This window comes from Balaenoptera physalus (assembly GCF_965194825.1).
Source record: "Balaenoptera physalus genome assembly, chromosome: 2".
NCBI classification, from domain to species: Eukaryota; Metazoa; Chordata; class Mammalia; order Artiodactyla; family Balaenopteridae; genus Balaenoptera; species Balaenoptera physalus.
The window spans coordinates 102,430,893-102,455,167 of record NC_138883.1 but is presented as its reverse complement, the minus strand read 5'-3'; the positions used below and the strand labels follow the sequence as shown (position 1 = coordinate 102,455,167).

Below are 24,275 nucleotides of genomic sequence, written 5' to 3'. Positions count from 1 at the left end.
TAAGCACAGAAGAAAGCCCTATAACCATTAATTAATACCACCACCATCTACTTCAAGCTTCACCACCTTGTATCAATTTTGGTTCTTTCCCCTCCTCGATCTCCAAACACAATTAATCTAGTATATCTAATGATTATTCCTCAATTTGATTATATTCAGCAAACACATACAGAGCATTCATTATATATAAAGCATTACACAGACAAAAACTTTTATATCAAAGTTTGTCAGAAGACTTCTGCATTCCCAAGAAAGATATTGAAGGGGAAAGGAAATCAATTTTATTTATGTCCTTTACAAATCTAAAAGAAGTAAAAGTATAGTATTAATAAACATGACTGAATCAGAAAACAATTCTTACTCATTACACTTAGAATGCAGCACATTTGCAAATGTATTCATTCATTTAAATTTGTTTGTTACAAATAAATCTAGTTGATAAATTCTGACATATATAAGATTAAAGCCAACACTTATAGAATACTCACTAGGTACCAGACACTGATCTAAGCACTGCCCACTGTACATGTATCTCATTTAATTCTCACAACAACCTTGTAAAGTAATTATTATTATCCCCATTTTAGAGATGAGTAAACAGAGGTACAGTAAATTTAAGTAACTGGACAAGAATCACACATGCAGTAAGTGGCAGAGCTGGGATTCATCCCAGGTAGTCTGGTTCCAGAGTATGTGCTCTTAATCATTGCCTTCTAAAGAAAGGGGGGTGGGGGGAATCTGAAACTAGAATAAATCATTAACACTGTAGAAAATAAGAAAAATCATGATATTCTCTGGCCTTTATGCCTGGTTACAAATGTCAAATATAGAAAACATTCATTTGTAGGAAAGAATAAAAAATAAGGGAGGGAGGGGACAAACTCATTAATTAATTATACCTCTGCCCATGTCTAAATTATCTGAGATTAATCGCTCCTTTCAGTCTCTGGTGCTTTAAATTCAATCACCACTTTCACAAATTTCTGAAAATAGAAGCGCTATTCAATCATGATGATGCTTTTATCTGTTCACGTGTGTGTTTTTGTTCTGCACAGGTGGGGAGTAGGTCAACGGTGCTGTGGGTAGTTCTGATAACCGGAAACTCAACCAACCACCTGTACGCTATGAGGCTACTTTTCTGGTGGATTTGGGAAAAACAGGGAAGACACACTAGAAAGAGCTCTGCTGTAGTGACTTTTCTTACTTCTGAAAGAATGGGCATAGGGTAAAACACTGAAAGAAGTTTGTGGGCTCTTAGCCACACAATTCCAGTGGAACTCACTTATGCATCAAGGTTACTAGAGCAGAATGGTATCTTCATCAAAATTAAAGTCAGGACCTATTAGGCAAAAAGTATAAAGAGAAAAAATTCTCCTTGAAAAGTTGTTAAATAAATATTGATCTCAACCTTCATGATTCTGTATAGCCAATCTTGTACACTAAAATGTATAGTAATACAGTATCAATAGAGTTCATATGCTAAATACTGCTTTACAGTACTGCAAAAAATTATTCTTTCTCCCTTATAGTTCTGAGTGGAGGGAGAAGAGCAGCAACTCAGACAGCTGAATCCATCTAAATTAAAAGCATATGCTTTATAACTCCACTACACTACGCATTTTGCAGTTTTTTAGATACCTTTTTATCATGACCTACCACAAAAAGTAAAATTAAAAATTTTTCTATCATTAATGTATAATCAAATTATTTATTAAATGAGATTTCTGTGATGGAAATGTGTTATTTATACAATATAGTAAAGTCTAAATAAATGTCTTTCACATAATTTCTACAAAGGCATCTGCAATTTCATTAAAACTTAAACTGACTTGTTAATTTTACTAACAATGTGTCAAAACTAGTTTTTAGCCAATATCGTTATTTATTTCTAAATTTAAAAAACTCACCGTATTAAAATACTCAGGAGAATGAAGTACTTTGTTCAACTGAGATTCTTATTAACAAAATTATATCCATCTATACTTATGATTATGAAAAACGTAGTCAAGATGGTGAAAGATATTTAATAATAAAACTCAAAAAGTTGACAATCTTCCTATAAGGAGTGCTGAGGACAGCTTCAAAGATAACCATAAATGTCTCTCCCTGATGAGAAGAGTTCAGGGGAGAAATAAATGGTTTGAAATTGTAAATAAAATATAACATCTTGACTAACACTAACACTAATCATGACTAGGATAAAGGAAGACAGTTATTGGAAGAGTAGATTTCACTGGGAACAAAAAGAAAGGAGGGCAGTAAATCACTGTTCTATCAGATCACTCAGTAGACAGGCAGGGAAAAAAATGTGTGTGAATAGTGTGTGTGCGTGTGCGCGCGCACGTGCATGTGTATGGCTGTATGGGATATCTTGAGATTAATCTGGATTTTTATAATAGAAAACTACTATAAAATCAATTTAACTTTTCACTGTACATAACATACACTGAAAAAAACAAATTAAGAATAAAAAACTGCATTTCACATTTGACCTATAGATCAAATAGCAAAAAGAAAAGCAAGATTTGCTTTGAAGTCCATCTCTAAAGGTAAACTTAATTTCAGGAACATGAAATATATAAATGTTTGGATATATTATTATGGTCTCTTCTCCTAAAATCCTACTTAGTACTCAAGTAGAAAAACACTGAAAGTTTGAAAGGGAAGTAAGGTACAAAGGCACCACTTAATGTATATTAAGAAATAACATGTTATCACACAGTAACTCAAGGCTCTGAAAGAAAATAATCCAGTATCAACTAGTATTGTCCTCTAATACATAAAATCTCTACTTCAAAATCGAAACAGGAAACTTATCTTTCCTATTCACAATATTATTCAAAAAATAAAAAAAATTTAAAGGTGGAAGGAAATTTGGATATCAACCAGTTTACCCACAAGATAAAATATCACGTCCAAGATTAAGTAGCAAGTTCAAAGTAGTGTCAATAGTAGATCCTGTGATACCGAGGACAGTGCTGTTTACACTACAACTCAGCTTTCACAGCACTGATTTGAGAGAAGGGAACACTAAAACCCATGTTTAACAGTCTCTCTCTTCAGTTTCCTGGATTCCACAGGACTATCCCAGTTCTTCTCCCAAGTATTTAAAATAAATTAAACATATTTACAGCCAAATATAATAGCAAAACCACATATTTTAGTAAGTATGTTCACTCAGCATTTTTCAATGCACAACAGTGTAACCCATATGGAGACTATGAATTCCAATCATATTATTCAGGTTTTCTTCCACTTAAACCAATTTGCTTCTAGAGTTAAGTGCCCATAAATTTTATGCTTGTCTATTTTCTCTTGGTTAATTCTGAGAGAAATAAATAGTTCATTATTCATTCAAAGTATGACCTTTTGGAAAAGGTAGCTCTTAACCTCATCAATTTACTGTGGAATCTGGGAGCACAGCATTTAATTTTATTGTCAATTCTTTGGTCTAATTTTCAGTCTCTCAGTCTCATTTTTTAAAGTTTTGGGGAATTTTTTGGTCTTTTAATTTCTGGAAAAGGCTCTAAACTTTTAACCTTTCACTGTGTAGCATGTTAGCTTGGTCCTATTTTCTCTTAACTGCCAACCAAGAAATGTCATCTGTTGTATCTGTTTTGATATGCTTCCAAGAGACAGGGCTATAGAATCCCTGGTACAAACCGCTGATGACTACTGTAGCAAGAACGTGAAAGGGGAGACTAGAAGCTGGTCCTTTGAGAGCTCTCAAGGCAAATAAACAATGCAAGAAGAAAAATGACTATGTTTAGAGATTACTTAGTGAGGCATTCCAAGCTCTTCCAACTTTAGTAAAGGGTATTACAAGTAGCTGAGGTGTAGAAATAACATCAAGAATATTTCTTTCATTGTAGGACATAAAATGAACTCCCATAGTATGACAGTTAAGGGAAAGAATTAAAGCTACTATGAAGGTACTGGGTATTCTAATATATTCCCATAAAATACATTAATCTTCACTTCTCTTAGGAAACAGAACTCACATATGAAAGAACTTACTTATTCTGCCAAATTATCTTTACAATTTTAATCAAGGGTTGATGAGCAAACTTACTCTAGATGAGTCATAAGAGGGGCTTGGTTGACCACTTGTTCCCCAAGATGTCGTACCTCCTCGTTCATCCATACCTAAGGAGAGAAGAAAGTAAACAATATAAATCCAAGAGGACACAATGATGGGTTTTGTTTGGTATAGCAGATAATACAGTTCAGTGAGTGGTATCTGCATTTGATTGGAACTGGCTGTGTATCAATCCTTGCCTCAGAAAAACTACAGAAATAAGTTACTTGGGAGTATCTTTATCACTGCTCTATACAATGCCCTACATACATTGCCAATGTAGGTCTTCGGAGACTTTCGAACAGAGCATAATCTAGGTCTCTCCACCTCTGTCTCCACCAACTGCTACTTCTAAGAGTAGATGAATGCCCCACCCCCAACTTTCTGAAGTTTAGTACTGCCTCCATGAATATATGAAGTGAATAAGGGTTAGAAAATGAAGCAAGTCAAACAAGTGCTCAAGTTAATAAAACTGGTTTATATCAAAGCACTGAGTAGCTATTCTTAACTGAAGACATCAAACTAAATCAAACTATATCAAGCCATATCAAATCAACATTAATTATATCAAAACTAATCAAAATGATGTGACAACTCATCCTAATAAAATCTCCTCTAAAATCTGATTCTAAACGAGTAGATCTACTCTTAGGAAAATTGCAAAGGAAGACTCAATGTGACAAGGATAAATTACCATTAACAACAAAACAATTCACTATCCTCCTTAATGTACCTCTGAAGCTTTGGCTCCATTATTTTCACCTTCCAGTCAATCCCCAGAAAAATCTGAAAGAGCTGGAGATCTCTCAATCCAGCCATTTCTCCCCTTTCTGTTTTGAAGACCAGCCTTTCTCATCCTTGACTCCTAACAGGGTACACTTTCCCAACCCCTTCTGAGATTCTTTCTACGATGAAATACAAACGGTTGACTTTTTTTGTTTCATTCTTGCATGAGAAAACTCTAGATGTTACAAAAACAACATTCTGTTAAGTATAGAACCTCTTTTTCTTCAAAAAAATTCCTTGAAGTCTTCTGTGATTTAGGTGAGAAGGGGTCTGTACTAAGTTAAATGCTACAAATTCTCCAATAACTAGCCACGATTCCCAAGGCTCTTTCATAGGGACAGAATTGCCAATTGAAGGACTAGGTGACAAAAGCAAGGAAAGGAAGTCAGTACCCAAAGTAAAATACGCTAATTACTAATTCAGTTAGTAGGACCCTAATTTATTCTTTTTATGAATCTGTACTTCCTATATCAAAAACAGTACAGAGAAAAGATGGGTACCTACTATAAACAACACATTAGGCACAATTTCAAATGAATCAGAAGCTTTAAAAACACACAGATTACATGTAAAAACAAAACAAAACAAAAACCAACAACAACAAAAAACAGTGTTTTTGTTTTTTTCATTCTTGGAGAATTCTTATTAAAATTCTAGATTTAAGAAAGATTCTACAAGTCTGGGGAGTATCATGTAAAAACACACTTTGTTACTAAATACCAGTATCCAGTTACCTGTGGTCTATTTTCCAAGCATTTTCTTTGCAATCAACACTGTAGAATAGCAGCTAGGATTCCAATGAGACCCAATCCAAGACAAAGACTACTATCAATCTACAAAATCCATTAATATAAAGCTACTTATGAAACTGCAAATAATTTTAGGAAAAGTTTTATTTAAAAAGATCATACTTTCCATTTGTAACTTTTTTTCTAAATGAGTTACATTTTTAAAATATCATATATCCAAAGTAAAATGCAAAAGTAGATTGGCTCCTGAAAGCAGGGTCTCAAATATTTGCACACCCATGTTCATAGCAGCTTTATTTACAATAGCCAAAATGTAGAAGTGACTTCAGTGTCCATTGACAGATGAATGGATAAACAAAATGTGGTATATACCTACAATAGAATATTATTCAGCTTTAAAAAGGAAAGAAATTCTTACACATGCTACAACCTGAGGACATTATGTCAAGTGAAATAAGCTAATCACGAAAGGACAAATAGTATATGGTTCCACTTATATGAGGTACCCAGAGTAGACAAATCCATAAAAAGCAGAATGGTGGGCCTGGGGGTGGGGAGTAAACATAACTTTCATTGAACATTTAGAACAAACAATGCAAACTTATTTTGATGATCCTATTTCTAATGAAAAGAATTCATTTTAAGAATCTGAATTGTCTTTTATCAAATAATAAATATGGGGGCTATGTGTTATTTTAAATACATTTGTAAAAGAAAATATATGGGTGCCTGCTATAGAAAACATCTCAGACAAAATTTTAAGTGATAAATGAAATTCTGTGAAAACACATACTTAATTCTCATCAGGTGACACTAATTACTTCCACAACATGAAAGAAGAGCAAAGATTAATTAAATAAAATGGTAATTAATTAAGCCACCAACTAAAGAGTACTACATACCAACGATACAAGACATGTAGAGGGCTCAAAGGATGCTACAGAATAACAAGGATCTGGCTAGGGTTTAAACTCAAAGCTCTATAGCTTTATTGTTAATGTATCTAGACTCTGAGCAGAAGATCGTGGCTGGCACTGACAAAGGCAAGAGTCATCCTTTAGCATCAACGATTCCTTTCTGCTGAACACAATGGCTGTACAAACATAGAAATATGACAGGAATAATAAACTTTCCAAAGCTTCAGCCACAAGACCAAGGTAACCAGGAAAAAAAGAAATTACACACAGAAAATAAACAATACAGAAATTATACAAATTGATCAAAATCTGAAAAACTTTTATCAACAAGAAAATATACCACAGTTGCAATACAGTAATTAGGAGGAAAACATTTCTATTAAAATATGTCTGAATCACCACTGTCATATATTTTTCCTTCCTTACTATTTCTAGTCTACACATGCCAATTCAACAATTTTTGAGATGCTAGTGCCTCAACTTACAGATTAAAATGGTAGATGTAACAGAAAGTTTAGGAATAATTAAGTAGTAGAAACACTTCTGAGTCTTGCTTAACTTTCTAATTAATCTATTTCTCTGCAACAAAATTAAAAGGGTTAACCAATAATTCAACTAATATAGAGATTTAAATGACACTTTTTTAATCTTTTATATACAGAATCTCTTTAAGTACCTGCTTTTCTGAATGGAACCAATTAAAATCCAATATATATTTTGATTCCATGTGCCTCATTTTAAAAGGCTTAATATTTTATTTAACATTTTTCAGTAAAGAACAAACATTAAATTTTAGACCGTATATCTAAAAACACTGGTTTGTGAATTCAATGAAACAATCTGCTTCCTTCTCTTGTAAAACATTTAATAGGAAAAGTAACTGAAAGCTAATCATAAATTACTACACATACAGGCACTTCCCTAAGAGGCTGGGAGCCTGAAGAAGGAATACAAGGTGTAACCAAGTTTTTGAGATGTCAGAGAGCAAGACTCTTGGAGGAGCAAGTAAACTTAGCCAAGTAAAACATCTAGCATTACTTTCTTTCCTACGAAGGACTCAGGTACTAGTTTGCCTGCCTCCTCTCTACTGCCACCATCTTTTTTGACTGAAAGTGCTCTCTTTCTTGAATCAATACAAAATTATCTCACAGCTTCTATCCTACTACTTCTTTCATTCTCCTAGCACAAAATCCTAGAGACTTCTCTAGGTTTTCAGCCGTTAGCAAAAACTGGAAACATTTTTTTGGGGTAGTGACTTTTCTATACCCTATACACCTGTTCCACACCGCCCCCCCACCCCCCGCAATCTGGGCCCCCAGGGGCTCAAAAACAGTACAGGGTTTGTGTACATGAAGCATTATTCAAGCTTTGGTGAGGCTCAGACAAGACCTACCTGGAGGTAAAAGGGGTGAATGAGGAGTAAAGCTGCTGACCAGCTCCTTCTCTCCCACCTGCTATCACCAGACCTATTACCAAAGACTCTGTCACCCTAGACTACAAGGAGGGTGAAGGGAGAAACAGGTCTGGAATTGGAAAATATTTCAGGTACTGGTGGGGAGTCTAGAGAGCAGAGAAGTAATGAAAGGGAAAGCGGGGTGGGGGATACACAAAATCAAGAGAAGAGTAGTCAGGATATCCCTGCAGCAAAGCTATAAGAAAAACAAGTCAGGGCTTCCCTGGTAGTGCAGTGGTTGAGAATCCTCCTGCCAATGCAGGGGACACAGGTTCGAGCCCTGGTCCGGTAAGATCCCACATGCTGCGGAGAAACTAAGCCCGTGTGCCACAACTACTGAGCCTGCACTCTAGAGACCGCAAGCCACAACTACTGAAGCCCATGCGCCTACAGCCCGCACACAGCAACAAGAGAAGCCACTACAATGAGAAGCCTGTGCACCGCAATGAAGAGCAGCCCCCACTCGCCACAACTAGAGAAAGGCTGTTCACAGCAACAAAGACTCAACACAGCCAAAAATCAATAAAATAAAAATAAATAAATTAAAAAAAAAAAAGCTTTTCAGAAAAACAAGTCAGTACAGCCACTTTGCTTTGTATTATGCCCAAGAGTTATTCCTTGTGGAAAAGGGACATATATAAAGTTGGGAGGAAGAGCACAGCAGATTGTATACCTCTCTTTCTCTCTGTCTCTTTCTCTCTTTCATACACACACACACACACACACACACACACACACACAGACACACACAGCTTTTGGTAGCAGTGAAATCAGGTTTTTATTCTAGCAAATAAAATGTACTTCAAAAATATCAAATCCCAACACTGTTATAAATAAGGAAAAGATAATATACTTTGCAGGATTGCCATCTGCTATAGGATGATTCAATAGATAATTTGATAAAAGAAATCTGATTGGAGATAGCTATGTCAGATAACCAAAGCTATGGATGTGTCTCTTCAGTAGTTTCTTCACTCAATTTTATTTGTGGGGTAATGATATTCTTTTAGATCAGACTCAAAGGCTGCCATCAATTGTAAAACAATATACACCTAAAAACCCACCACCACCATTTTTTATTATATTTCTCAAATTTCAGATACTTATGAAATAAATCTACCGATGTGTTATTCCAGAAATTCACTGTGAAACAGAATCAATTAGAATACAAAAGCAAATCCTTTGTTTTTATGTTACACTAACGAAAAACAAATACAACAGAAAAGCTATGGAAAGGTTGAAATTGTAAGGAAATATAAGATCTGCTGCTTCATATCAAGTACATAACATTGGTTACAGAAATTTTTTTTTTTACTAAAAAAATTGAGATTCTGTAAAATGAACTGTCAAATTAAAAAGTTTGACTCTTTTTAAAGTATGTAAGAAAATAAGACCAGTAAAAAGATTAAAAGAATCACCTTTTTAGGTCATCTTTAAAATTAATCACAATTTCTATTTGGAATTGATGAGAACTAAGATTTTAAAAGTAGGGATATTCTAGTGCCAAAGTACACTAGAATAAGATAATTAAACATGACTAATTTCAAGAAAATGACTAATTTTGAAATTAACTTCCAAACAGTGATTTCGCTATGCTATTTTTTTTTTTAATTTTTATTTATTTATTTATTTATTTATTTATGGCTGTGTTGGGTCTTCGTTTCTGTGCGAGGGCATTCTCTAGTTGCGGCAAGCGGGGGCCACTCTTCATCGCGTTGCGTGGGCCTCTCACTATCGCGGCCTCTCTTGTTGCGGAGCACAGGCTCCAGACGCGCAGGCTCAGCAGTTGTGGCTCACGGGCCCAGTTGCTCCGCGGCATGTGGGACCCTCCCAGACCAGGGCTCGAACCCGCGTCCCCCGCACTGGCAGGCAGATTCTCAACCACTGCGCCATCAAGGAAGCCCCCGCTATGCTATTTTTATTAGCCACATCACTCTATATAAATGTCCTGTAAATATACAATTAAACAGGACATTCTAGTGATTTAATCAATGAAGTAAGAGTAGAAGGTCAAAAGGAAACGGCAGGTCTATCTGTTTAGGAAAAATAAAAAACTGCCTAATGCCCAGGGATTGAAACTAAGTTCTCAAAGGGCAAGCAGGTATTTTGTACCACCTTGAGAACTATCTGTAGTGACCTGGTATATTGAGGATTTGCTCTGATTGTCTGAAGAGACATTCTAGTAACCCTGACAAAGCTCCTGAGCCATCTCCAAGCCTTCCCTAAACTATCTGGCTGTCAAATTTCTGGAAACAAGAAAAGGCCCTCCCAGTGCACCTAAAAGCAACTGCCATACTCCTCTGGAATCTAAACAACAAAGCCCTGCACCTAAACAACAATGTCAGATGTTTTCTTCCACAGAGGCACTAAAGAAGTCCACTCTAAAAAAGGCTTGATGCCTCTTCTCCAACTCTGGATAAGTCTCAGCAAAAAATGTCCCTCTTCAGTCTCTCAATGATACAATCCCATTAGATTTACTTTATAAACATTTTCAAAATCTGTCTATGACTCACTATTTTTATTTTATTTTATTTTATATTTATTTATTTACTTGGCTGCACCGGGTCATTTGTTGCGGCACATGGGATCTTCGTTGTGGCATGCGGGATTTAGTACCCTGACCACGGATGGAATCCAAGCTCCCTGTGTTGGGAGGGCGGAGTCTTAACTGCTGGACCACCTGGGAAATGCCTGACTCACTATTTTTAATATGATCATTTTAGTCTGAGCCACCATCACCTCTGTTTTATGGCAATAGCCTCCTAAAGAGTCTCCCTGCTTCTTGCCCCTGTGACAGTGTGTATACTCTACATAGGAACTAGAATGACCTTTTCAAAACAACTCAAATCCTGTCAATCCTATGCTCAAAATCTACCCATCTCATTCAGTATTAAATCCACTGGTCTACAGTGTTTCATGGGTTCCACCTCCCACCTCTCTGACTTCATCTCCTACTATTCATTCTCTTAGATCACTCTTTTTCAACTACATGGACCCCTGTTTTTGCTCAAACACGGTAAGCATGCTTCCTCCTTAAGGCCTTGCCACTTGTTCTTCCCTCTTCATAAAATGCTTCCTCCCAGATATCTGAATGGTTTGTTCCCCTAATATCCTTCAGGTCTCTCTATTCAAATATCATATTATATGGGGGGATGTTTACAATCTGTCTTTCCCCCCAGTAGATTGAAAGCTCCAGGAAAACAAGAGTGTAGTCTGTTTTGTTCAATATTTTATGTTTGGTGCCTGGAACAATGTCTGACACACAGTAGGCATTAATAAATATTTGTGGAAGAAATAAATGTATAAAGTGGAAACAATATTCAGTTTAATATAAGTGGGGCTGAAACTGGTTCCCTATTTGTTAGCTTACCATTCTTCTTTAGAAATAATCAAAACCAATATTCTAAATAAATGAATAGTAGTTTAAAAATTCCAATGAGAAGCAGTTAGACTATAAGTGACTCTATGAACTAGACAAGTAACTACCTCCAAAGAGCAAACATTATTTAAAAAGTGTTAGAGAAACCTAAATCCTCACTAGGCTTGGTGGCTAAACCACACACAGACGTTCAATACCACAGCTTTGAAATAACCTCATCACATGTCCTAAGAAAAATCACTTTGTATTCACTATAGTACAGTCTAATGTACACTGCTATAAAAGGAACTCTAAATAAAAAATGTTCCAGAAGTTTCATGTAGTCAGCATGATGTTGGGATATTTACAAACGTGGTTAGAAATGCAATAATCTCTTAAATTTGGTAACACATCTTTCATATTCCTTTAACCACTCAGTTACCCATTGTATTAATTTCTACCTTGGCAATATTTTGAGTAACTATCCCTTGCTCTGATTCAGGTCCTGTGTATTGCTTATTCTTCTATTATGTTCCATGCCAATCCAGTTAACATTGCCAGCACAATTATCTTGCCATAAACACAAGTTGGATCACATCCATTCACTTTTCAAATATGATCCTCTGCTGCCTCAGGAATAACACTCACACTCCTGAGAGTAGCATTCTTCATGGTGGCCTCAATCTACTTTATTCAGCTTCAATGCATACTATATTTCTCAGAAAACTCAATGCTCAGGATTCCCTGGTGGCACAGTGGTTAAGAACCTGCTTGCCAGTGCAGGGGACACGGGTTCGAGCCCTGGTCCAGGAAGATCCCACATGCTGTGGAGCAACAAAGACAGTGTGCCACAACTACTGAGCCGGCGCTCTAGAGCCTGTGAGCCACAACTACTGAGCCTCTGTGCCACAACTACTGAAGCCCACGCACCTAGAGCCTGTGTTCCACAACAAGAAAGCCCGCGCACGGCAACAAAGACCCAATGCAACCAAAAATAAATAATGAATAAATAAATAAATAAAAATTAAAAAAAAGAAAACTCAATGCTCCAGCCTCATCAAGACATTAATCACTCCCCAAACATGCCAAGCCTTGTCACACATTCATATTCTACTCCTATTGCTTCCTAGTCCTAGAATATCCACCCTTATCTTTTCCCCCACCTACTGAGTTTCTAATTTTGAATCAGTCTAAGATCGAATGTCCCCTCTTCTGAGACGTGTTCTCCATCAACTAAGGTAATATTAATCACACTTCTTCAGAAAATAATTTGCACTTATTTTGTCTTCAACATTGACAGTTATTTTTCACATATACCTTACCAATAAAACTTTGTAACAGGGAACATACCTTGTTCATCTCTATGTACTTCTGGTACTTCGCAGAAGTGTGGTATTTTGCATTCAAATGTCTACTAAGTGGTTAAGGCACATATAAAATTAGGGGATTCACATGACAGTCCGTCATAAGAATTCAGTTAACTAGAGATGGGTTAAAAAAAGAAATTCAAGGTAGAAGAGGGATGTCTAGCAATCTAAGTAGATCTCCAAGAATTAGTAAAATAATAATAATTATTATTATTTTAAAAGTATTATTTTTTTTTAATTTTTACACTTTATTTATTTATTTACTTTTGGCTGTATTTGGGTCTTCGTTTCTGTGCGTGGGCTTTCTCTAGTTGCGGCGAGTGGGGGCCACTCTTCATCGCGGTGCGCGGGTCTCTCACTGTCGCGGCCTCTCTTGTTGCGGAGCACAGGCTCCAAACGCGCAGGCTCAGTACTTGTGGCTCACAGGCCTAGTTGCTCCGCAGCATGTGGGATCTTCCCAGACCAGGGCTCAAACCCGTGTCCCCTGCATTGGCAGGCAGATTCTCAACCACTGCGCCACCAGGGAAGCCCAAAAAATATTATTTTTAAAAGCAGATTGCAAATATGCTGGAGGCAATCTCAAAACTGAACTAGTGAGTTCAGCTTCCAACATGATGCACTATGCTCCTACAGACAGCTACTATAAATTCTGGAGAAAAAATATAAATATAAAACAAACTACGTAAAGACCCCACCTTAAGAGTAAACCTAAAGGGTTTACCAGGAGAATGAACAAAACCAGGCTGATTTTGGATGGGAATATAAACTTGGAAGAAGAGACCAAAATGAGTTTCTCCTTTTAACAGCTTTAGGGATCAGCACAGGTGAGTTTCCCACTTTAACGCTTCATCCCGCAGGCAAGCAGCAGCCACAGCACGCAGGAACTAAAATTCCAATAGAAAACTTACTATCTTTCTGGATAGAAGGAGAACAGGGAAGAGCAGGACAACCATAATCACCAGAAAGTAAGGACAGAATCCCCAAAAGGAGAGAGGCAGAAAAGATGAATCCCAAATTTGGGGCACATCTCTGCTCAAGTCTTTGGATGAGCCCTGACGCACACATTCACAGGGCAGTTTGCAGTTGAGGCTGAAAGAATCAAATCAAATTGAGATTTGAGCAGCTGCTAACCTCAGGCAAGATAGAGTTTTCACTCTGAGTCTGATCCAATTAATGGCTCACTAAAACACAGAAATCAGAACTCTTTGGAGGAACATAAAAGAAACCAAAATTTCCACAAATAACATTCATAATATCTATAACACAAGCCAAAACTCCATGACAATGAAATGTGACCCAATCTCAAAGAAAAAGATAATCAAGAGAGGCCAACTTCAAGATGACCCAGATACTGAGATTTTCAGACAAGGGCATTAAACCAGGTACCTTACTATACCCAATCAAGTAAAGGACATGCTTGTAATGAATGAAAAGACTGGAAATCTCACAGAGAAAAAGAAAACACACACACATACACACAAAAAACAAATGAAAGTTTTAAAAATTAAAATATCTGAAGTCTAAAAAAAAAAATTCTTGGATGGGTTTAAGAAAGGAATGGAGATGACAGTAAAGAGTGAATGAATTTGATGACAGATCAACAGAAATAATTCAATTTGACAAAAAATTAAAAGAAAATAAACTGGGTCTTAGAGACCTAAAGGAAGATATTAAAAAGTCTAACATAGGCATAGTAAGAAAACAAAGAGACTAGGGTAGAAAAAATTTTTGAAGAAATAACGGCCAGAAAATTCACAAATGTGGTTAAAAGACACAAATTTACCAGTTAAGGACACTCTGTAAACCCAAAGGGATAAATATTAAGAAAACCATGTGCAGGAGACCATAGTCAAATTTCTGACAACCAAAAATACAGAGAAAACCTTGAATGTGGACAGAAAAAGGACACATTACATACAGAAGAACAACAATTCAAATACTGCAGACTTGTCTTTAGAAACTATGAATGTCACCAGATGTGGAAACACATCTTTAAAGTACGGAGGCATGGGGATCTCAGCCAGAATAAAAATATCCTTCAAGAATGGAGATGAAATACATTTTCAAATAAAATAAAATTAAGAATTTGTTACCAGCAAAACTTCAGTACAAAATACTAAAAGAAGTTCTTCAAGCTGAAGGATATGTTATCAGAGAGAAACTTGAATCTTGAGGAAGGAAAAAAGAACATGAGAAATAGTAAATATAAGAAACTGGTTTTATTTTCCTTTTAACTTCTTTAAAAGTTATTTATATAAAAATTGTAACATTCTCTCACAGGAGTTACAATGTATTTAGCTGTATATGACAAATATAGCATAAAAGAAGGCAGGGGTGGGGATAAATAGACCTATAAGGTTACAAGATTTCTACATTTTATGTGAAATGGTAGAATATTAACTCTAAATTGACTGGGAGAAGTTAATGACATATATAACCTGAGAGAAACTACCAAAGTGGAAAAAAATGCAGAGGCGTCACTAAAAAGCCAACCAATAAATTAAAATGGAGTCCTAAGAAATAGCCAAATCCAAAAGAAAGAAATACATTTGAACAAAATACAGAAAGAAAAAACAGAAAACAAATGAATTAGTACACCTTAATCTAACCATACAATGAAACATTCCATTTTTGTCTGAGGAGGAAGACAAACAGAGAAGCATCAAACAGATACTACTCATTTCAATGAGAACACACCTCATTGCTCTGTGAGCTCATAAAGTCACGCTGTTGCTCTTCTTCAACAAGACAATTATATTTGGGTTTGGTGCGGGAAAAGAAAGATGAAAATATTACATTGCCCTTGCACATTAAACAAAAAACATACAGTACCACACCACTGTGAAAACTGCATACAGAGGTTTTTAGGTTGTTTATTTTTATAGTACCCATCAGGATCATAAGTCAGTACCAATAAAGCAGCTTCTGCATAAGTATATTTTGGTGGATTTTTGCTGATTACCTAACACAATTTGCTATTTAAAAACAGCTGTGTGAGCAATTACTATTCTTAACTTAATTCCACAAACAATTCTATTCATTTCCTGTAATAAGGCCTGTGTACTCCCTGCGTTCAAGTCTTAGACCATTAATTCCTGTAATGGCAACACACTCTGCCTCAAAGGAACTCTGTAAAAATTTTTCCATCGTATTTTCCTCATATTTTAAAATCCCATCCTCATATACTCTTCACACTCCCACTCATTTATTTCTAAATTCACAAAACAAAAATTTATATTGACTACCTTCACTCCTTTCAATTTATGCACTTACTCATTAATGAATCTCTTGCTAGTATCTAGCCTCTTCCTAGACCACACCAGCAAAACCCAATGCCAGTCACAAAGAAGGCTCTCAGTAAACATTTGTTTATATAAAACTGAACTCTTTCATGTCATCAAAGGTTATTCTAATCATAAAGCATAAAGGCCCCTTCTTGGTCTTAATTTCTTAGATCTCTATTGCAGAGGTCCGCAAATTTCTCCTATAAACAGCCGAACAGTAAATATTTTACGTCTGTGGGTCATACCCTCTCTTTACCAACTGTTCAACTCTACTACTGTAGCACAAAAGGAGTCACAGGCGATATGTAAACAAATAAAGAGTAACTGTATTCCAATAAAACTTTATTTATAAAAAAAAGTGATGAACCATGGGCCATATTTTGCCTACCCCTGCTCTATGGCATCCAATACTGTTAACCACCTTGCCTCCCTAGGATTTGCTGACGTTAACCTTTGGGCCCCTATTTCTATATATTAACACTTCCCCTTCTAGTGAAAAACTAGAAGTACCTGCTCTTCATTCCAAGAACTTCTCAATTTATGCTCTACCCCTTCAACTGCTCCCTCAGTTTTATGATTTTGACTATCCCATCTGAATGATCAATTTCCAAATGCACACTCCCAGCTTTAAGCTCAGTTCTGTGTTTTGCATCTTGAATCATCAAATTCCTGCTGGAAGCTTTCATTCAGCTCTCCTGCCATCATCTTAAACCCATATTTGAAACTAGACTTTTCACATACCCTTCACTTCCTCCTCATATGCCTTTGGACCCTAATTATTAATATTTCTAATACTACAGGTGGTACTATAATAGTTCAGGTCAAACTGGCATCATCTTTGATTCTCTCTTCTCTTCTCCCTCCACTATCCCTATACTGAGTATTCTTTATGAATGTCTCCTGCAGCAGCTTTTCCATTCCTACTACCACCTTTTTATTCTGAGCTTTCATGATATCCTACATACACTCTTTTGCTAGAGTCTCTCTGAATCTCCCTAAAACACTATTTCAAAATATTTAACCTAATAATATCCTGCCATTGTAGTCTTCCTAAAACAAATCTTTAAAACGTATTACCCCTAGATTTAAAAAGTAAACACTTCCAGTGCCCCACCACCAACAGAATAAATCCCAAATTCTTCAACCTGAAACTGAATATTTACTCCTCTGTTCCACAAATGTTTACCATCAATTGTGCTAGGTTTTGTCTCTCCTATTTTTAAAGCCTTTGAAACTCCAGTTACAATTGCCTCACTGCTTCCAACCCTAATAGTCAAAAATGCTAATTTCCTATTATGGCATACACAGTGTCATGCTCTAGGGAGGACTCTAGGCACTGTTGATAGAGACATGCACAAGACACAGAAACCCTGCCCCTCAAGGAGCTGTCATTCAGTGTTTTGCATTCAAACTCTCAACTGTAACCATGAGGCACATTCATTGTACATAGTACTATTCAAGAACACTTATTGCTCTTATTATTCCTCTTGGCACTTCTATCTCCTCTACACTTAATTCTTACTGATTTTATGCTCACTTTAAATTCCACCTCTGCTGTAAAACATGACCAACTTCCTTAATCCTTACTAGGTCCTCTCTTTAATATTTATACTTATAAATCTACGTCGCACAGCACAGAAGTCATATTGTTCTTAAGAGAACACCATCCAACATGGGGTCTCAAATTAATTTAAGACCAAAGACCACATTCAGCTCTCATTCTGTTTCACCTACAGTGCTAAATACATAGGAGACACTCAATGAAAAAGTTTTTGTGTACAAAATGACACTGCTAATTAATATATGGACAGGTTTTCCAGTAGCAGCTGCAGCTTTTACTTACCTACTTACATTCACTTTCCCCAGTCCCACGATGAACAGTATGAGTTTGCAAAAGAGCATTCATAAGGGATACAACTGATGACCAAAGCACAGAACAAAGGTAACCACATCAAGAAGACACTCAAATGAAACACCTGACATTAGCTCAGTGCTCTAATGGAATGAACTAAAACTCTCTTGTTCATACTCACAGGTATTTATTACAGTACCATGTAAGCAAAAATTACTGCCATGTAAAGATTTCTAAATTTTATACTCTCATAATTAGTGTCTAGCCCTTAAAAAATTGAATTTAAGTAATTTAAAAACATCTACAACTTATGAAGATGAATAATTACATCAAAACACTCCCCCACCATCCAACTTTTAGAGCTATTAAACTAGTTGAAAAAGCTGAACATTGCATATGTAAATAAAGCATATCACTCTCTTCTTAAATTGAAGTATAGCTGACTTACAGTATTGTGTTAGTCTCAGGTGTACAGCAAAGTGATTCAGTTATACATATGCTTTTTCTCAGATTCTTTTCCATTATAGGTTATTACAATATATTGAATATAGGACTTCCCTGGTGGCACAGTGGTTAAGAATCCGCCTGCCAAAGCAGGGGACATAGGTTCGAGCCCTGGTGTGGGGAGATCCCACATGCCACGGAGCAACTACGCCCATGCGCCACAACTACTGAGCCTGCACTCTAGAGCCTGTGAGCCACAACTACTGAGCCTGCGCGCCACAACTACTGAAGCCCGCATGCCCTAGAGCTCACACACCGCAACTACTGAGCCTGTGCGCTGCAACTACTGAAGCCTGCGCACCCAGAGCCCATGCTCCGCAACAAGAGAAGCCACCGCAATGAGAAGTCCATGCACCGAAACGAAGAGTAGCCCCTGCTCGCCGCAACTAGAGAAAGCCTGAGCACAGCAATGAAGACCCAACACAGCCAAAAATAAATAAAATTTTTTAAAAAAGATATTGCATATAGTTCCCTGTGCTGTAAGTAAATCCTTGTTGTTGATCTATTTTATACATAGTGGTGTGTATCTGTTAATCCCATGCTCCTAATTTATCCTTCCCCCCACCCTTTCCCTTTTGGTAACCATGTTTTCTATATCTGTGAGTCTGTTTCTATTTTGTAAATAAGTTCATTTCCATTATTTTTTAGATTTCACGTATGTGATATCATATAATATTTGTCATTCTCTGACTTACTTCACTTAGTATGATAATCTCTAGGTCCATCCATGTTGCTGTAAATGGCAATATGTCATTCTTTTTTATGGCTAAGTAATGTTCCATTATATATATATATAAAATATCTTCTTTATCCATCTGCAATATAATTATTGTCCAGTCTGTGGGTTGCCTACCCAGGGGTATGGGACTTAATTATATCACGAGTCCACTCCCCTACCCATTTCATTGTTGTCCCTTCTTTATGTCTTTAGTTGTAGAAGATCTTTTCTGGTAGGTTCTGTTCCTTTTCACTGATGGTTGTTCTGCAGATATCTGTGAATTTTGGTGTATTTGTGAGAGGAGGTAATAAGCTCAGTGTCTTTCTACTCCGCCATCTTGGCCCTGCCACCCATATCACTCTTGAAATCTCTAACTCAGAGTATTTTTAGTTTAAAAGTAGAGGGCTGCTTATCAAAATTATTTACCAGAAACTTATAATTTACATTAAAAATTATCTCTATTATATAACAGAATATAATTTGGACAGAAAAATAAGATCTGCACCCCAAATCTTACATATTGCCTGTGGGCATGGAAAATGATACACTTTGCAAAACTGGCAGTTTCTTAAAAGATAAAAACACATATATCCTTTAACACAACAATACTATCCCTAGGTATTTGTGCAAGATAAAGTGAGAAAAAAGTACACCCACAAGGAGTCTTTTACATGAATATTAAGGACAGTATTCATAAGAGCTAAAACTGATAATAATAATCCAGGTGCCCATCAATAAAAAAGATGAATAAAGGAACTGTGGTTTATTCATTCAATGCAATACTGCTCAGCAGTACAAAAAAAAAAAAAATAGACTAGTGGTACATGCAACGACATGCATAAATTTTGAAAACATTATACTTAATAAAAGATACCAGATACCAAAGATTGATTTCATTTATATGTTGACCTACAACAGAAAAAACAAAATCATAATCATAAAAATAAAGACTGTGGATGCTTCTCAGGTACAGAGTTGACAAGGAAGGAGTAAAAGGGATATAAATGGGGTGAGGAAAATGTTTTATAAAACAACAAAATGTTCCTAAGTTTATTCAACTGAAAATAACAATTATAAACTGTGGACCAAACTTTTAAAAACAACTGTTTTAAGACAAGGAAGAATAAACAAAAGGAGGCAAAAACTGAAAAGGATCTGATCAGTGAAAAAATATAACCAGACTCACTAGGTAAGATCCAAATCTTTATGATTTGTCTGATGAGGGCATTTCCCAGGCAGCATGGCATATGGTGGCTAGATAAGCAGAAAGTCACTATTTTCTTTGCTTAAGGAGCCAAAACATAGAATTTGGGAATGCCAGTGTGGCTGGAAATTAAGGAGGGAAACAAAGAAAGAAGAAAGCCACAGTTGGCTTTCAACTGCTGGTACCCAGTAATTAGAGGGCTTGAAAAATAATTTGAGCTTTCCACAGGCCTGCCTTAACAAAGCATAAAATCAAGCCTCAAGATAATTGACCAAAAATGTTTAACCACTTTCAAATAATGTAAATTCTTATTTGTTTTATAGAGCAAAAACAAACCTCTGCAGACGAAGAGAAACTAAAACCTCTACAACACATCTTCTACATTGAAAAATATGAAATAAAAAATTAATAGATGTGTGGAGAAATTAAAATGTGACCTATAGCCTAGGAAACACATTCCATACAGACACATCTCAGGATGACACAGATGTTGCAATAAGCAGAAAATGATTTTAAAACAGCTATTATAAGTATTCGAAGACTTTAAGAAAAAGATGGTCAAAATGAATGAACAGATGGAGATTCTCAGTAAAGAAAAGCTTTTGAAAATGGAAATTCCAGAATTTAAAATTACAATAACTGAAATAAAAAATTTGCTGAATAAGCTTAACAATGAACTGGAACAAGAAGAAGAAATGGTAAGTGACACTGAACATAAAAAATACTGGGAAAAAAAAAGAGTAGAGCTTTAGCTACCTGTTAGACCATACTAAATGGTCTAAAATACATGTAATCTGAGTATCAGAAGGAGATGAGAGAAAAAAGGAGGCAGAATATATATCTGGAATAAAATTTGGCAAAAAGTTTCCCATATCAGTGAAAAACATCAACTTGTATGCAAATCTAATGAGCTCAGCAATTCTAAGCAGGAGAAATTTAAATACTAACAAAGCACAACTTGGAATGAAGAGGGAAGATTAAAATTTTAAAACAAGAAACATACTAGTACCATAGTCAAGTGATAGCTTTAGAAACAGTAGTGGGTACCGTAAGCAAATGGTCCCCAATATTAGATACCATAAGAGAAGAGACACTGACTTCTAAGGTATTCTTTGAAGTTCAAATAGAAGTCTACAAATGTGTGGCAAGGATGACATAGTGATTTGATATAAAAGCACTACCTTGGTCTTTGCTGAAGCAATAGAAAGCAAACACCTATAAGTTTTTTCATTTAGGGGCTGCCCTTGTGGCGCAGTGGTTAACAATCTGCCTGCCAACACAGGGGACACACAGGGATTCGAACCCTGGTCCGGGAAGATCCCATATGCCGCAGAGCAACTAAGCCCATGCACCACAACTACTGAGCCTGCACTCTAGAGCCCGCGAGCCACAACTACTGAGCCCGTGTGCCACAACTACTGAAGCCCGCATGCCTAGAGCCCGTGCTCTGCAACAAGAGAAGCCACTACAATGAGAAGCACACATACCACAATGAAGAGCAGCCCCCGCTCGCCACAACTAGAAGAAAGCCCACACGTAGCAACGAAGACCCAACGCAGCCAAAAATAAATAAGATAAAATAAATAAAACATTAAAAAAAAATGTGTAAAATCCAAGCCTTACCTTTCCACTACCTTTCAAACATTATCTATTCCTACAATCAATATCTCTCTTTTTCCAATTTTGGGACTGGCAATATGGAATAAAATGAATGATTATTACTAATGCAAACATCACAATGCTATCATATATTTAAAATAATAATGCTTTGAAAAACTGTACAAAGAACTTAAGGAAAGACTGTTCATATGATTAATTCTTTCAGAGGTTCCTGAGAAATTAATGCATAAAAACTACACTGTAAAAGCGAAATACTATTTTAAATTAATATAAAATTAAAAGTGAATTTTATCATATTATGAGCATATTTGGTCCTATGTACATAAAACTGTAAATCTGTGGGTTCCTGGAGAAGAATGGGTACATACATAAGTCAAATAAACAGCAGCAAATTATGTTCATTAACAATGTTAGGGTGGTACAAACCAAAATGATATAATGAAAAAAACTACCCAAATGATAGAGAGTGCATGCTTTTTGTCAAACAGGAAAGAGATCTTGGTCTTTCACCATGGTTTAACGTCAGTGGAAGAATATGAGTGGTGGCTTAAGGTTGGTAAATTCTTCCAATTACACCCAGGAGATAAACTAAATCTAAAGGGTGAGAAGGTAAATGCAATGTTATTTTTGAAAATGTAATGCAAGTAAAAGGTAGAAAATTTTATGTTGTTAAAATGTGATTTATATCCAGTGTTTAAAGGAAAGGTTTATTCAGCTGAGGGTAAATTCTGTCTATAAAAATTTCAGAAATATTTGTTTTCCCTCACAATCCAAATAAAGTGTAAGGGGGGAAAGTCAAGAATAATTTTTTAATACTTCTGTACTATTGCAGTAGGATACTACTGTCTAACACTTAAAAGTTGATCTTCAATTTCTGCTCAAGGTGAAGATCTCCATAATCCAATCAATCTGTGGTCATTCAGCACCATTACAATTTCTTATATTAAGCATCTCTATTAAACTACTAAAATTATTATTTTTGAATAGTTTTAAGTGTATGAAATCATTATCCTGTTCAGTATTTCTGAAAATAAGATTGTAACTGATATACAAATAGAAGAGAGCCTAACCTAACAGAATGGTTTAGAGACCCAGAGTTAGCAAATACAGGTGAAGAGGTAAAATCTCACAATTTTGCTCTATAAACATCTATGATAAAATAACCTATCTGTACCTCTGAGTATAATTTAAAATGTTTCCCAAGTATCATTCAGAAGGCCTTTCAGGTATTTAAAACCCTACGGAAAAAGGGATGTCAATGGTAAAATGCTGGCAAAATACTTTTAGTTGACAATATTTCCTTAAGTCGGCACCTATTCATTCGAACTTTGCTCTGTGGCCTTTGGCTGAGTTAGCCATTATTCTTCGCCCCTTAAAACCTTAAACCCAAAGAAGTTGTAAAGATAAAATTCATAGTTTAAATGGATTTCTCCCTATGAGCAAGGAACTAGACTTAGCTTCGTGACCTCCTCAATTATGTCATTAACAAGATAGGGGAAAGGATGGGTAAAATATAAGGAGTTTATAAATTGTTCAGAGCTGCTTTAAGAGAGAAGAGGAAGAGAAAATAACTATACTTAGATTTCATAGTGATCAAAAACAGATCTGTGTCTTCCACCAACTCAGCAAATAAGCACACACTCAATTCTAAGTAATATATCCCCTTGTTTTATGAATCCCCTTGTTAGTCTCAAAGTGAAAAGGCTTGAACTGCACTGATTTACTCAATTCTGTATCTGCATACAGTACCAAATATCTTAATTATCTGGTATTCTTCTCACCTCTTCTCAACATCTGAATCTCTGGTCTATTTTTTCCTCCAGACCTTCTTCAAAACGGCATTCCTATCTTTGATCAGGTTAGCTTTCAAAGCTCCTGCTATCCCAGGAAAACCTCTCAATTTCTCCCTTGGTGTGCCTTCACTTCGAGTAAGTTATTTATTCATAGAGTGAAGAAAACTTAACACATTCTAAACATTTAATATATTTATTCCAGAAGTTTAAGAGTGCCTGAAAAAATGGATCTAGTTGATTTCCTTCTATACCCAATTTCACTACTTAGTCTCTAACTCTGTCCTTTCAACTCAACAAAGCATATCAGGAAACTACCAAAGCCCTATCTGGAAAATAATGCTCAGTCAGATGGACCCAAGCACAATCCGAGGCTTTTCCATTTACTAGGTATGTGATGACTCTGTCTCTTCTTCTATAAAATGGGATTTAATAATAGTATATAACTCACAGCCTGAGGATGAGAATTAAATAAGATGATACTTACTAGGTACTCAGTATAGTGTCTGTCACGCAGTAAATGCTCAATAATGTAAGCTGTCTGAAACTGCAGAGATGGCCTTTTAATTCTCATTGTTAGAAAACTCATTCGGCA

General features: G+C 36.0%; 1 protein-coding gene across 11 annotated transcripts in view; it reads right to left on the bottom strand.

The window, feature by feature from the left end:
• Positions 1-24,275, bottom strand: part of TCF12 (transcription factor 12) — a 373,830-nt gene that overhangs the window by 216,510 nt on the left and 133,045 nt on the right. For all 11 annotated transcript variants that reach the window (XM_082446357.1, XM_082446355.1, XM_082446358.1 and 8 more), the window contains one exon: positions 4,073-4,146. In XM_082446357.1, the coding sequence (XP_082302483.1) occupies positions 4,073-4,146 (74 nt within the window). The remainder of the gene's footprint in view (positions 1-4,072; positions 4,147-24,275) is intronic.